The 16,698-nt window shown below is 41.4% G+C and overlaps 1 protein-coding gene across 1 annotated transcript in view; it reads left to right on the top strand.

Moving 5' to 3' along the window:
- SLX4IP (SLX4 interacting protein) overlaps positions 1 to 16,698 on the top strand; it is a 137,768-nt gene that overhangs the window by 107,105 nt on the left and 13,965 nt on the right. Inside the window, exon 6 of the mRNA XM_066595644.1 lies at positions 356 to 453. Within this exon, the coding sequence (XP_066451741.1) occupies positions 356 to 453 (98 nt within the window). The remainder of the gene's footprint in view (positions 1 to 355; positions 454 to 16,698) is intronic.

Below are 16,698 nucleotides of genomic sequence, written 5' to 3'. Positions count from 1 at the left end.
CAAAAAAAAACCCCTTAATTTATAATATCTGGCCACTCCAACCCTTCTGAAGTTTTGTGGTGGATCTCCACAAAGATCTAACCACAGGAATCATTCAACGAGACCAAGAATTTCAGTTCACGTAGTTGACACAATGTAGTGTACCTTTATGATTTTTTTTTTATTTTTAATCTTGTTTCATCACATCTGAAACAAAATTAAGCAAAGTAAGAAGTGGTTGGAAGACCTAGAACCCACTTGTGTAAACCAAGACACGTAGGGAAATCTAAAAATGCAAAGAAACTGCAGAAGACCAGTGGAACATTTAGGCTTGTTGAACAAGTAAATAACTTCCTTAATCTTTATCTTTGTACAGAGCTCTATGTGTTTCCAGACAGATTTGTGGTCTGTGTAAGTCAACTCGAACCTCATTCCAACACGTGGGCAGCTGAGACCGTTAAACCTTCCAGTATGGTGAGTATGTGATCACTGAACAGGCCTTGATCTTTTGGAGACTCCATTACACATGGATCTTTAGTTTTAGCAGGATTTGAGCATTTTTGTGGCATTTAGGCATAACTATATAAGACATTCCTGTATGCAGTTATATGATTTATTGCATTGATTAGTAAGGAGAGTTAATGTTGCATTGAGGGGCTGAATGTTTATGTACAATATAGCCATGGAAATTCTAAAAATGTTTCTATTTGCTTTGGAAATAGACGTATATGAGGTAGACCCATAGTTTTAGGTCTATTTAATGGAAGTTGGCTTAACGCTACACATAATCCGTCCACATTTCTTGGAAGGCAGGTTCCAAAGAAAGTTTCCAGGTAGCACTGCAAAATATTGCACCTTGTTGTATAAATCTTCTCCAGACAGTATTAGCTGTCCTGAAAAGGAACCTGCCAGAAGATGCCCCAACCACGGGCATCATGAAATCCAAACAGGCAACCATATTTGTAGATAAAACACTTTTAAAAGGAGCTCGAAATGAGGAGAAGAGACATGGAGGTAGCTCTCCACCAGTTTCTCCTCACCCGGCTTGGCTGGATCGACATGTCCCTCCCTATTGGTGTATAGGGAGAAGTCAATTTAGGAGAGCTAGGAGGGAAGAAGCTAGCTGGCACCCCCTCCCCAATGACTCTTCTTCCTTTTCTCGTGGTTCAGGTATTATATGTCTCCCGACAGGTTCCCTTTCAAGGGAGTTTCTAGATCGACCGATCCTTTAAATAGTTAAATCCTCTGTAAAAGCAAATTTAAGCAATTTACCGATATAATGTTATTACGGATATTGCCCGTGCCTTCACAAAGCCTTTAGTACAGACTCTTCTACAGTAGGACCCTATGGAGAAAACAATGACTATGTCCGGGAAATAGAAGGAAGGGATTTTCCATGGATGACAGATCTCAGTATATGTATTATATGGCTGCAGCTTTTCTCCAGTAGGGGCTCTTGGTAAATGCAATAGGGACTAGAGATGAGCGAACGTACGTGTTAAGGGCGATTTCGCAGTCGAACATCTCTATTTTCGAGTACCTGGCTACTCGTGTGAAAAGATTCGGGGGGCGCGCGCGGGGGGGGGGGGGACGTGGTTGAGCAGGGGGTAGCAGTGGGGAACAAGGGTGAGCTCTCTCTCTCCCCCCCCCCCCACTCCCCTCTGCAACTCCCCGCTCACCCCCGGCGCCCCCCGAATCTTTTTACCCGAGTAGTCAGGTACTCGAAAATAGCGATGCTCGATTGCGAAATCACCCTTAACGAGTACGTTCGCTCATCTCTAATAGGGACACCACATTAGAAGAAGTAAGGTAACTTTACACAGGACGACTATCGCCTGAATAATCGTTCAAGAGAGCAAATGCAAACGATAAGTTCTTTTATGTAAACTCAGGCCACCAAGACGATAATTAGCTTACGATTCGTTTCGTTTCAACTTAGTCGCTGATTGTACAAAAGTTGTCCGATGTAAAGTCAGAGCCGTTCGTACTTGAATGACTTGTGAACTATTTTGCATGGAGATCCTCATACAAACAATATATTGGCAACCAGATATTGAACAATACAAGCTAAAGCAAACAACTCTTCTGAGCGATAATTGCTCCGTGTAAAGGTACCCTTAGATTTTCCATTGATCTATATGAACTACCGTAGACTAATTGCACCATTGAAAATGGCATACATCAAAGCAGACCTAAAGAACTGTAACCGTCCCACCATGTTTGAGTAGCTCTATCAATAATCCATTGGTATGGTGCCGAGGAACGCGCAATGACCGCCATCCGAAGTGGATCTGTCAGTTATTCGTGTAATTATGGAAAGCGATAGCCAAAGTACATAACACATTGAACAAATCAAGTAGTGTAGATGGGAGAGATGCCAGAGTTACCTCTTATGACACACAATGATCATTAATAAGGTTCTCTTTCCAGAGGTGCAGCCGTCCTCAAGTTCTCCTCCAAAATGGCTTCTACATTTCTTTCCTCTTTTACAAAAAAAAAATGTAGCTAAGTAAATATTTTTCTAAGTCGACCATCTGAATTTTATATTGTTTATGTCATCACCTTTATTTATAGTTAGCCTAGTGTGTTTTCCATGAATATAGCTGGACCGGTGCCACAGATATATTTCCTCCTTGAACATTCACAGTTGGTTTCCTTAAAGATATGTAACCATATCAGTCCTTATGGGAGCCTATGATCACTGAAAAACACACCAGTGGCCTCCTGCCATGGAGAACTTCAAGAGCAGCCGTGCGGAATTACAGCAGGAATCCTTGGCCGTGGGTGGATGTGGACCTGGGGGAAACTGATCATTTTTCTCTGCTATGCTTGTATGCAGCAGCCAGGTCTTAAACCACACTCATCCTCCCAGATCTACAGGGAAAATGAAGTACGCCTGAAAGAAAGGGAGGATGAACAGAGTGTGACCACCCAACAGCCGGCTGTGGGCTTGACAGCAGAGATGTTCATTCCTCCCAGTGGTCATATCAGAGCTCACATTCATTGTTGAACATGCATATTGTCAAGAGATACATAGGATATCCAGAATGTAGGCAGAGGATCAGAATTAAGGGCAAAGTTGCTATTTGAGTCGGTTTAGCAACACAATGTTCTGCACTCCTTAAAGAGCTATTCCAGAAGGACCCACAAATGGGAGTTACAGATCTGACATTGTATGTTCCTGAACAACACGTTATAAAGACATTGTGTTACTTAAACTCAAGAAAAAATGTTTTAACCGCATTTCTGTGCATTGAAGTTGTTCTGTCATTAGAAAACAAAAATTGTATACTTACCTACTCCTCCCCCGTCAGTCTTCTTACCGACGATCTTCTCCTGTGTCCCGCAGACCCCTGGGTCACCTCACCTCCAGCTGGCCAATTTTCCTACCATTCTCTTCCTGCTGGGCACGTAGCGTTCCCAGCCTAGCAGGGAGTGCTGAGCTATTGCAGAGACTGAGCATATGCACTGTCTCTCTGCAGTAGTATAAGCTACAGCATGCACAGTCTCTGCAATAGATCAGCATTCCTTCCTAGGCACTGAATGTTATGTCACTAGTAATATAACCTACACTGACCGTCAGGAAGAAGAATGCAGAGAGTGAAGCATTATAGCAAGAAGAAGAGGATCCGGACGGCTTGTGGTGAGGTGACCTGGGGGACTGCAGGAGCCAGGAGAAGATACAGTAAGAAGACTGCCTATGGAGGAATAGGTAGGTTTTTTTGTTTTTTTTTAAATGACAAAACCCCTTTAATGTACTTCCCAATTTGGCACCTGTAGAACCAGGTAATGTAGGTGGAATATACAGTAATTCCAGAATTACTGTGGTGCAAAAAGAGCAATAAGGTAGAGAAAGCAACAAATAATATACCATAAATTTGCTAAACAGTATGGGTCTGTGGAATGAGAACCACTATAGGCACTGCTCGGAGCATCATGCTGCCTCCACCGACTTGCCTTCATCCCATAGTGTTTCCTGGTGTCCTCTTTTTAGCAGGTAAGCGATGCCCATATATCCAACCATTCACATGATGTATAAGAAAACATGGTAGGCACTTTTGACAGGTGTCACTCTGGTCTGTGCCTACATAGCACCATATGCAGCAAGCTGTGATGCCCTCTTGTGTTTTGTCACTTTTACATCCTAGCCATCAATAACTTTTTTAGCAGTCTGTGCTAAAGTAGCTGTTCTGTGGAATCAGACCGGTTGGGTTAAGCCCTCACTCCTCATGCACATCCATGAGCCCTGGGCGCCCATTATGGATTATAAAGCATTTTGGTCTTCCTGTGGATGTTGGATTGTCAGAATGACACCATCCATCCATCCGAAGACTTCATATAGTTGTGATTTATTTTTCCCAATCACTGTTAGACGAAGACCAGATTTACATGGCCGCATTTGCTTGCGTAAAATTTCCCAGCTCAATACACAGTGAATAGATCCCATTGATTTCAATGGATTTGTTCACATGCGCATTTTTTTTTCCTGTGCATTTCTATCACACAACCCTGAGAGGTCCGAAAGCTCGCTATAACATCATGTATTTTTGTTAGCCATTAAAAGGTATCATATCCACAAGATTACTTGGTTTCTCTTACTGAGAACAATCAAATTTTTCTATACTTGCTAAAGGCCCATTTACACGCAACTATTATCGCTTAAAATTTGTTCAAATGACCGAATTTGAGCGATAATCGTTACATGTAAACGTGGGCATCGGATACTTTTCGTTTGAATGATGATTTTAAGGTGAACTTAAAATCAAACAGTTTGCTTTATCTGTCCGTAAACCGCAGGCTGTTATCTCCACAGGAAGTTGGCAGTTAACATTGTATTCTGCTGGCACTCGCAATGAAAACAATGCTGGACTTGTGATTAATCACACACTGAGCTCTGCAAACCGCTCCTGAAGGCCCATTTACATGCAAATGAAGATAAAGTGTTAATGGCCATCAGTGGCCGTTAACACTTTATGCAAAAAAATTGCTAAAACTTTCAATTGTTTGAAAGATTATCTTTGCATGTAAATGGGCCTTAACACGTATAAAACCCCCTTTTTTTTTTTTTTGGTGACGCAAAATAAACTGCAATATGCTCTATTATCCAAGAAGGTCAAGGGGATGCGCAAATGCACGCAAAATATGGTAAGGATGCGTGAAACAGTGTGTAATTATGCAAGAGAGAGAAAAAAAATCAGCAACTCTTTAGATTAATTAGCTATTTCATTCAGTGCATTTTTTTTTTTTGTCGAACGCAAAAGCACATGCATTGCATGCGGAAAAAGTAATTAAAATATGCTAATGCGCACATAAAAAAAGCATTGTTCATTCCGCAAAAGCGCTATGCTCATGCGCGCGCAAATATGCGTACGCTCATGTGAATTTGGTCTAATACATGTGATTCCTTTTCAGGGTGCATTCACATAGGCGACACTGAGTCGCACCTGAGAATGTCACGGATACCCCATCCGTTTGCCATGCGATGCGTAGGAGACGGCACATCTGCATGTTCTATTCTTATGCGAGACTTTCACGAAAATAGAACATTCTGTGAGTTTTCCGTTTCACAGTATCGCTTTGGGAGAAAAATCACCCATGTCAATGAACCTATTGCAAAGAATTGGTTGTGTCTTTGTGCGAGGTTTGTGCGTCCTGCACCAAACTCGCATGGTTTTCTTGCCCGTGTGAATCCACCCTCCGGTTGTCAGTAGCTCAAATCATGTTCCCTCTTGTATTGGGGTGTTTGCTTACAGCCCCCTGAGACCGACCATCAGGATTTCCTTATGATAATCACACTAATTTGAAAGTTCTTCAAAATCTTCAGTAGTTGTGGACATATGTTCTATCATGAATGCTAACAGAGGTCTCAATTATATGTAGAACTACATGTGGGGACCATTTTGTCATGTCAGGGAAGGGTAGCCAATCTCAGCCTGTCTACAGACATTTGTAATCTAAAGGACTAATAAATTGTTACGTTTTGGCCCTTTTTCATCAGAATAGCTATTGATGCTGTTGGAATGCTATCCAGGGTGAAGTCAATAAGACGGATCTAGTGCTGTTATCTCAGTACAGGTGTCCTTTATTGAATTAACAATAATGTACTTGAATAGGAAGACATGGATGAGCCACATGGTGGTATGGCACACGGAGCGGTGGGGGCCCCGGAATATGGATTTCAGTTTTGCATTGTGGCCCCTGTAAGATAGAGAGTAAAACCCAACTGCAAAAGTGAATGTGAGGAGCAGAAATCCGCTACCACATCTCTCTAAGTCCGGTGGGACCGCTACTATGACCGAAATAAAGAAAGCATATTCGAATTGGCCTCCTGCTACGTGCATCCAGGGATTCTTAGCGCGGATCGGTACCTGAATCTCCTGTAGGTGACAGTGAATGACAGTGATCTTCCTGGATGATCTGCCCCTATCATAGCAGAAGGAGGCCATATTCTGCAGTCCCAAGAGGCCCATATGCCATACCATCGTGTAGAGCATCCTTGTCTTCCTATTCAAGTACGCTATTGTTATTTCCATATAGGACGCCAGTATAGAGGTATATCGCTGGATCGGTCTTTTTTACTGCATCCAGTAGATGTAAAATATTGCTAATGTAGTCTTGTGTATTGCTGCTTCGGATCTGACCACTGCATGTTCTCCATAGAATTTCTTACTTTCTTAACCTTCACCTTTCATAAACTTGTATAAACAGTAATTGAGTTTGCTATGAAACCTAAATTTGCTTGCAACACCTCTCAGGTGGGTTTGTATGTGTGGAGAGAGATTGTCTTTGTGAGGCCAGCTGCACACAATCGTCATTCGCTGCTTGCCGCTGGCATTTGACAGTCACGCGTTCTTGCTGCAGGGCGTCTTTTTCAATGCACTATCCTGGTATGTACGTGTGCGTAATATGCGCCAACATAGAACATGCTGCGACCCTTATTGAATGAGTACTTCACGCAGTATTGTGTTTTCCCAAAAATAAGACCCTGTCTTATATTATTTTTTACCCCAAAAGAGGCACTAGGTCCTATTTTTGAGGGATGACTTATTATACTTACCGAGCAGGTTCGGTCCAGGCCCCTCGCGCTACTCTCTGGAGCTCCAACGCACTTCTTGTGTCCTCGGCCTCCCACAGAAGATCACTTACTGGTTATGGGATTCATTAATCCCACCTCCAGGAAGCAATAGCTCTAATTAGTTCTCGAGTGTTGCTTATCACAGCAATCGCATTGGTTGATCGAGCGCTGCATTGATTGGTTGAGCACCACTCGGAAACCAATCGGAGCCATTGTTTTTTTTCATGTGATGCAGCTAGGGCTTATTTTCGAGGCAGGGCTCGTATTTCAAACCTCCCTGAAAATGCTAAAAAATCGCAGGGCTTATTTTCAGGGTTGGCCTTATTTTGGGGGAAACTGGGTATGTGTGATCGGCAGCATTGGTATCTGCCACTTGTGGAATACGCTGTAAACAATACGGTCGTGGGAAGGAGCCCTTAAGAGTGAGCTACAGCGGCAGAATGAATTGCCATTTTATATACAGAGTTACTATAAAAGAAATACACTTTCAACATTATATAGAACCAAAACTGTGAAACAGACATGCGATATGCGTAATAGCATAGAGGTGGGGTGAAGGGTTTTGGGACTGAAGTTTTTTGTGACGTCAGCATCACCTGAGCGCCCATAAGGGAACATATTTCAGAACACTCGGTTATTTAAGCAAAGAGAAAAGTTCTGGGAGACCCCTGAAGCAGAGGAACAAGGCAATCTTGTACAAAAAATTTGCGACATCTTGAAATGTATGCAGCTCACATAATTTTTTCTGAGAAGGTGTGGCCTATCGGGAAGGGGTGTGTCCACCCTGGCTCGGCGGATTTAGAAACTAGCGTAAATTATACCAAAAAGCTAGTCCAACTCAGCTGGTGTGGACTTCTGTCTGGGCGCTCGGAGATGCACCTAAAGTATGACGAGGCACGCTTCTTGCTATATATTAGCATCATGCCTCAGTGGGGATTATATTAAGACCAATATAAGAAAGGCCAGATTTAGTAATACGTACATCATAGTCTATAAGCCTATCGAATCATTACAGGGATATCGGTTGGGAGTGTATGTAATATGAATGAAGTCCTCTGCATGCGGTGACCTCTCAGATCCGCTCTTATACACTGACCTTTAGTAGATGTAACATTAAAGGGGTTGTCTTGCGGCAGCAAGTGGGGTTATACACTTCTGTATAGCCATATTAATGCACTTTGTAATATACATTGTGCATTAAATATGAGCCATACAGAAGTTATTCACTTACCTGCTCCGTTGCTGGCGTCCCCGTCGCCATGGATCCGTCTAAATTCGCTGTCTTCTGGCGTTTTTAGACGCGCTTGTGCAGTCCGGTCTTCTCCCTGGTGAATGGGGCCGCTCGTGCCGGAGAGCTGGTCCTCGTAGCTCCGCCCCGTCACGTGTGCCGATTCCAGCCAATCAGGAGGCTGGAATCGGCAATGGACCGCACAGAGCCCACGGTGCACCATGGGAGAAGATCCCGGCGGCCATCTTGGTAAAGGAAGAAAGAAGTCACCGCAGCGCGGGGATTCGGGTAAGTAATAAACTTTTTTTTTTTTTAACCCATCCCTTGGGTTTGTCTCGCGCCTATTGAATAAAAAAAAACAAACGTTTCGGCGTGAGAAAACCCCTTTAAGTAACAATATTCACCATTTGGAATGATTATACTATAGAAGATGATGTGCATTTCAGTAGGTTACTTCCATATTGCAATCTTCCGATGGGGTTTTCTCATAGCAGGCACAAGTGCCGGACTTCTGGTGGCTTCTTGCCAGGAAATTCCGTTTCTCTTGTTGTGAATTTTAGCTGGGGAATGTTGACAGGGATGATATTTTTCTGACTCATCTGGGAACTAGACAATGGTCCTAAAGAGTTTGCCCCGGGTCATAATGTGAGCGATCATGTAACACTCATAGTTAAACCTGGGAGGCTATGATGTGGCTGGGGCTTCGAAACAATTGGCATGTACTAAATACTTGAAGAATTCCAGCATGGATGTATACAATGAGCTTTTTTGTTTCTTAATGACTAAACTTTTGACAAATTTCACTTTAGAGGGGTTTCCAGTTTTATGTAAATAAAGATATAGGATTCTTCATCATGCAGATAGGTTTGCTGTCCATGAATGACACTCTACTTTTTTACATGCAAACCCATCCGTAGCTAATCCTGCTCTCAGCTACAATTTTATCTAGTTCACACAATGTGAGCTTTACCGCGTAAAGGAGTTGTGCCAAGTTGGAAAGGTATCCCCTATCCACAGAATAGGGGATGCATTTGTGATTGGTGGGGGTCCAATTACTGACACCCACCCATCCTGACAGAAAAAGAGTAAGCCCCCTAGGAAAACCAGGATACAAATTGTATTGGAAAGGGTTAAACTCTGTTGTTGGCAGGTTCTAATAGACTTTGGTGAATGGCAGACTCAGTGACCATTGTTTAGCCTCCGACTACAATAGCCAGCATTACACCCTGGGATCTAATCACGGTGAGACTGATGGGTTGGGAGAGGTAGCCTCCTTCCTTTCCAGAACTGTCATGTAGTGCAGTCTGCACTGACCACGGCATCAAGAGATATGTTTACATGGCGGAATCTAACTCTGATTTTTGTGTGACCGATTTTTGCAGTTATGCCTCAAATTTCTACCACATACTTTGCGGCGGATTTAGTCCTGTTGATGAGTAAAATCAGCGTTCATAATTTTCAATGTGACTCTGCACTGATCTGGGCTATGAAGGAACGTGTCATTTCTTAATGAGGAATTGCATTGAAAATTCGGCTTGTGGATTTTGCGCATTGACCGGGCAAAATCCACATGTGAAACAGTCGCAGAACTCACGAATCAGCTGCTGTTTTTAGAGGTGGATTCTACGCTGAAAATTTCACTTCAGATTCTGCCGTGTAATCATACCCTCGGGGTTTAAACGGCTGGGATCGGAGATAACTCTGATCCTGGCAGTTGCAGCAGGACTTTGGCTGCAATTACAGCCATGTCTAATTTCCAGACTGAGTGATCACCATCACGTACCTTGCAATGCAGGAACAATACCTTTTCCTCTAAGCACATGATATTGCATTAAGGCTGGGGTCACACAGGGCGGATTTGCTGCGGTTTTGCCGCGGATTGCCGTTGCATATCCGCACTGCGGCAAAACCGCTGCGTTTGCAGTGCAATGCAGCACAAATGAGATTTGCCAAAAAGCTGTTCTCACAGGACGGATTTTTTCCGCACAGCCGCAGTGCGGAAATGCAACTGCGTCGCGGTTTTAAAAGATGCAGCATGTTCATTCTTTGGTCGTTTCCGCAACGCTTTTTTGTCCATAGACCTCTATTGACACAGCCAAAACCGCACCAAATACGCGACAAAAGTAAAAAAAGTGCTGCGGAAAAAAATGCTTGCGGATTTTTTCGCATGAAAATCCGCAGCAAAATCCGCAAGCCCAAATTAATCTTTGAAGCGGTTTTGCCGCAGAAGCAGTTCTTCTGCGTTAAAACCGCAACGGAAAAACCGCAACAAATACGCCCTGTGTGACCCTAGCCTAAGGCTGGGGTCACACAGGGCGGATTTGCTGCGGTTTTGCCGCGGATTGCCGTTGCATATCCGCACTGCGGCAAAACCGCTGCGTTTGCAGTGCAATGCAGCACAAATGAGATTTGCCAAAAAGCTGTTCTCACAGGACGGATTTTTTCCGCACAGCCGCAGTGCGGAAATGCAACTGCGTCGCGGTTTTAAAAGATGCAGCATGTTCATTCTTTGGTCGTTTCCGCAACGCTTTTTTGTTCATAGACCTCTATTGACGCAGCCAAAACCGCACCAAATACGCGACAAAAGTAAAAAAGTGCTGCGGAAAAAAATGCTTGCGGATTTTTCCGCATGAAAATCCGCAGCAAAATCCGCAAGCCCAAATTAATCTTTGAAGCGGTTTTGCCGCAGAAGCAGTTCTTCTGCGTTAAAACCGCAACGGAAAAACCGCAACAAATACGCCCTGTGTGACCCTAGCCTTAGGGGTTAAATAGCCTGGACTGCAGACTGATACATTGTTGCAAAGCAGTAGAGAGATTTGTGGTTGCTTACCCTTACAGGGCATTATCTAGACTGGATAGAATTGTATCCACTTCTCAGCTGAGTATGAACAGTTTTTAAAGAAATAGGTGAAAAGTAATACATGGACACAAAGTATGTTAAAAAGTTTAACTTCTCATTTATACAATAATTACACATTATTAACCAAATCTATCAAACCTCTTAAAGTAACAACCAGTTCTATGTAAAGACTTATTTGGGTTATCACCATTAAACTAGAACTCTTGATTCACTCGCCCAGATTCCTGCACTGGTGATACGTCAATCTGTCAAGAGAGCATTTCTAAAGGACTCCCAGACTTTTTACATCAGTTTCTTGGTAACATGGAGACCTTCTCTTTTCGCCTAATCTCCCATCCCTTAGGGATGTCAGGGCCTTAACCCTTCCCAAGAGCACATGTTTTGTCAGTCAAAAATAAGGATTCAGTCCTCGGAATGGATAATGAGAAGTGACAGCCCATGGGCTGGAAAAGCCTGGTAATGTGCAGTGCCCACCCAGTCTTCACGCAAGTGTAAATATGCCAAGAAATGTGCTTTTAATTTAAGAAGGGGGCGTGGGGGGGGGGGGAGACATTTTGTTGTAAGTTTTTGTTCTTCCGTTGTTGATAGAACACATGGACATCTATAGATTCTCATACGTTGTCCACATCTGCAATACAGATCCAGATCAAGAAGCAGCGCACGGCCTATTACAGCGAGGCCCTTTAATAATGTGACGGGACGCAGCGCTTAGGCTTTTTTTTTTTTATTTACGTCTGTTTCTGTATTCTCTTGTAGGCTTTGGAAGCCTTAGGGAGTTTACATCACTGCACATAGCTGAGACTCCGGTTCCCACAGAGCTGTTCAAAGACTGACTCACGGTCTGTGTTAATTGTTCTCAAAATTCAGCACTTTAAGGGTGTGTCCGGAGAGGAAAGTCTACTGTACTTATAGGGCATGTTCAGAAATGTTTCACACATAAATCATGGTTTTGTTCCAACTCAAAAACACAACACACAACTTTCAACCAGAAGCGCCACCTTATACGGCTACCTTGTCATGCACTGTTCGTAGTCGTCAGCCTCGGAGAACCTGCCAGAAGCATTATGAGGTGCGAGGGATGCAGCGTGCTCCGGTTGTCAGGGATGAATTGATACGTAATGCTCTCATAGGTATAAAGCTGCGGGGGAGCAGAGATGAGGTTACTCTTTAGAAATCCTTACCATCTTGGGCAGCTTCACGTCAGCGTATTTATGCACGCATGTGTGCGTATTTTACGGTCGTTTTTGCACACACATGCTCTGTGTATTGGCACGCGCAAAAAACACGCAAGCATGCTCTTATTGATTTCCATGGGCAGGTAAGTTTAATTAGTCTAATATGTGCTATTTCCGTGTACAATACCCACGAAAATAGGACATGCTGTGTTGGGGGGTCTTCGCGCAACCAAAAATGCACATGTGACCCAGCCCATTTAAATCAATGGGTTCCACGTGCATGCGCAAATTTTGCAGCGCAAACTCGTTCATGGGAATAAGCCCTTATGCAAAGAAATATTCAGCTAGGTTTTCCTCGTGCCAATGACCTTTGGGGCAATGATGCAGAGCGAACAAACAAAAGAGTTTCCCAGCACAGGTTTGCAGAACTACATGTTCCGCAGAAGCTGAAAACCAACAGGTTGCGTTAGTGGGATCTGATACTGGTAGCTCCACTTTACCTGGTGGTCCGGCCAAACCTGGAAAAAGTCATTTGGGGTCAAAGCATCCCAGACATTTACAGATTAATGTGTGTTTAGTTCTTAACGCCCAACGCTAGGGACAAGCCTCCATTCCCATATTCTACTTCCTTGGGGTACAGCAATGCAGAAATCGCTTTGATCAAAGATTGTTCTATCTTTCAAAATCATGGTATCCTTGGAAAGCAATGTTTTTGTTGCCCCATCCTCTTTATACATCTCTATGATGGGGCCGTACTAATAAATGAGAGGGTATTTATTAGTTCAGGAGATGGAGTGGATTATGACAGCATTCTGTACACGTGAGAATAGCAACTTTTGGAAATCCTTCAAGATGTCCAATTTACAGGACTCTAGATTAAAAAGACACGGGGGGGGGGGGGGGGGGGGGAGTAAAGTAAAAAAACTTTTTCCTTTTCCAGAGTTTTTCCTTAGAGTTTTTTTAAGCACTTTGGTTTAAGACCTGACCTAAAGTACTGATTGATGAAAAATGGACCTCCTACTGTTCACAAGAGCAGGACGGTTTTGTCCCTGGGTGCTTGTAGAAAGTTTGCCTGACATACTCCCGCTGTGCTTTATACATCAGTTTGGCATAACATAAAGTGCCATTGTGGGAAAACCCTTTTATTCTCTCAATCTCAAAGCATGCATCCAGGGAAAAATAAAAACTTTAGATCCTCATCTACTGTATTTTTAAGCCTATTTTCAATGTTCAGCTGTCTGTTTTTCAGACCTTCTTTATTCACTAGTAGGAAATTGTTATTGTCTGCCATTTTATTGATAGAGTGGAGCTGCGATTCGGCCACAGTCATTGTTTCAGTATGCATGCTCACTCACATTACAGTTGCCTCTCATCTCCTTCCTCTTTTATGCAGCAGAGACTGCTTGCTTACATGGGTGCTTAGGCTGCTGTAATCACAGGACTTTACTAACTAGTAGTCCCTCATACAGATAGATAGCTTGTAATTCCCTGTTTGGGTGAGATATTCAAGTCATTTTAGCTATATCTATATGTAGGTAAAGGTAAAGTCCCCTGGTGCAAGCACCGAGTCATGACTGACTCCTAGGGTGACGGCACATCATGACTTTTTTTGGCAGACTGTTTTTATGGGGTGGTTTGCCATTGCCTTCCCCAGTCATCTTTTTCCTCCCGGCAGCAAGCTAGGTACTCATTTTACCATCCTCGGAAGGATCAAAGGCTGAGTCAACCTAGAGCCGGCTACATAACCCAATAATACAGTATCTATCAATCTATCTCATATCTATCTCATATCTATCTCATATCTATCTATCTATCTATCTCATATCTATCTATCTCATATCTATCTATCTCATATCTATCTATCTCATATCTATCTATCTCCTATCTATCTCATATCTATCTATCTCATATCTATCTATCTATCTATCTATCTATCTCATATCTATCTCATATCTATCTATCTATCTCATATCTATCTATCTCATATCTATCTATCTCATATCTATCTATCTATCTATCTCATATCTATCTATCTCATATCTATCTATCTCATATCTATCTATCTCATATCTATCTATCTATCTCATATCTATCTATCTCATATCTATCTATCTCATATCTATCTATCTATCTATCTATCTCATATCTATCTATCTATCTATCTCATATCTATCTCATATCTATCTATCTATCTATCTCATATCTATCTATCTCATATCTATCTATCTCATATCTATCTATCTCATATCTATCTATCTCATATCTATCTATCTCATATCTATCTATCTCATATCTATCTATCTCATATCTATCTATCTCATATCTATCTATCTCATATCTATCTATCTCATATCTATCTATCTCATATCTATCTATCTCATATCTATCTATCTCATATCTATCTATCTCATATCTATCTATCTATCTCATATCTATCTATCTCATATCTATCTATCTATCTATCTATCTATCTCATATCTATCTATCTCATATCTATCTATCTCATATCTATCTATCTATCTCATATCTATCTATCTCATATCTATCTATCTCATATCTATCTATCTCATATCTATCTATCTATCTATCTATCTATCTATCTCATATCTATCTATCTCATATCTATCTATCTCATATCTATCTATCTCATATCTATCTATCTCATATCTATCTATCTCATATCTATCTATCTCATATCTATCTATCTATCTCTCTCATATCTATCTATCTCATATCTATCTATCTCATATCTATCTATCTCATATCTATCTATCTCATATCTATCTATCTCATATCTATCTATCTCATATCTATCTATCTATCTATCTATCTCATATCTATCTATCTATCTCATATCTATCTATCTATCTATCTCATATCTATCTATCTATCTATCTATCTCATATCTATCTATCTCATATCTATCTATCTCATATCTATCTATCTCATATCTATCTATCTCATATCTATCTATCTCATATCTATCTATCTATCTATCTATCTATCTCATATCTATCTATCTATCTATCTCATATCTATCTATCTCATATCTATCTATCTCATATCTATCTATCTCATATCTATCTATCTCATATCTATCTATCTCATATCTATCTATCTATCTATCTCATATCTATCTATCTATCTCATATCTATCTATCTCATATCTATCTATCTCATATCTATCTATCTCATATCTATCTATCTCATATCTATCTATCTATCTCATAGCTATCTGTCTGTCTATCTCATATCTATCTATCTATCTATCTCATATCTATCTATCTCATATCTATCTATCTCATATCTATCTACTTATGTCGATGCAAAATGTAACTTTTTTTATTTTTAGAAATCTACAAAGATTTCTAATATTCTGTTTTCACTTTGTCACTATGGGGTATTGAGTGCAGAATAATGGGGATGGTGTCATGTTGCACAAGGCCACAATATAACAAAATGTAAAAGAAGTGAAAGGGCCTGAAGATTCTCCAAATTCAGTGTATTTAAGGTTTTAATGTGCGTAAAGTCTGATTGTGTAATTAGCTGATCAGACCAATCGGATTAATATATTATAATGCGTTTAACAGAGTCTGTAAAATGTTCCGTTTTTTATGACCTGTTTCCTCGAGACAATATAACCATTAAAGTGTTTCCAGGAGGACTGCTCAGTAATTGAAAGGAAAGACGTTATTGACACCTATAATTATTAGTAAATATACTGTAACTATAGATCCTAAAACAGTGGAAGGCTTTGCCAGAAGTTTCACTGTATAAGGTTGGGTGGTGTTTAAAGAGCCAAGGAGTACATTTACTGTTGTGTTCTAATGAGCCTGAGGTGAGGGGCAAGTCAAACAAGTGTCAAAAGTGGCTATTGGGTTACATAAGTGTGTCTGGGGGTCGCCATGCCGGTACTTTGACCATTTAATGAGTAAAATACCTTTCTCCTAGCCGCATACAATGTTTATCCTTAGTTCAAATACACTTGAGGCAAATTGTAGCTATATATGTGTGTGTAAGTAAGTGTGTGTGTGTGTGTATATATATATATATATGTATATATATATATATATATATATATATGATTTCTGTGACACTAGCTGGGGACGGTATCTGAAAAACTCCCAACCTTGTATTGTTTTCTGTACAGCAGTGTTGGCTGTATAGCTAGAATGGTGTAATAAAGGAACAACATCCCGCAAAAGGGTATCCTGTGCATGTAAACAACTTGTTGACAAAAGGGGTCAGAGAAGGATGTCAAGAATCATTCTGCCGAACAGGCGATGCACAAGGAGTTTGCAGCCAGATACAACCCCGGTGTTTTAACTAACGTGTCTGAATGCACAATTCCCGTCATGTCCAACACACAAGAGAATTCTGT

This window comes from Eleutherodactylus coqui, chromosome 3 (genome assembly GCF_035609145.1).
Source record: "Eleutherodactylus coqui strain aEleCoq1 chromosome 3, aEleCoq1.hap1, whole genome shotgun sequence".
NCBI lineage: Eukaryota > Metazoa > Chordata > Amphibia > Anura > Eleutherodactylidae > Eleutherodactylus > Eleutherodactylus coqui.
Note: the sequence above shows the minus strand (reverse complement) of the source record. Positions and strands in the feature narration are given on the sequence as shown.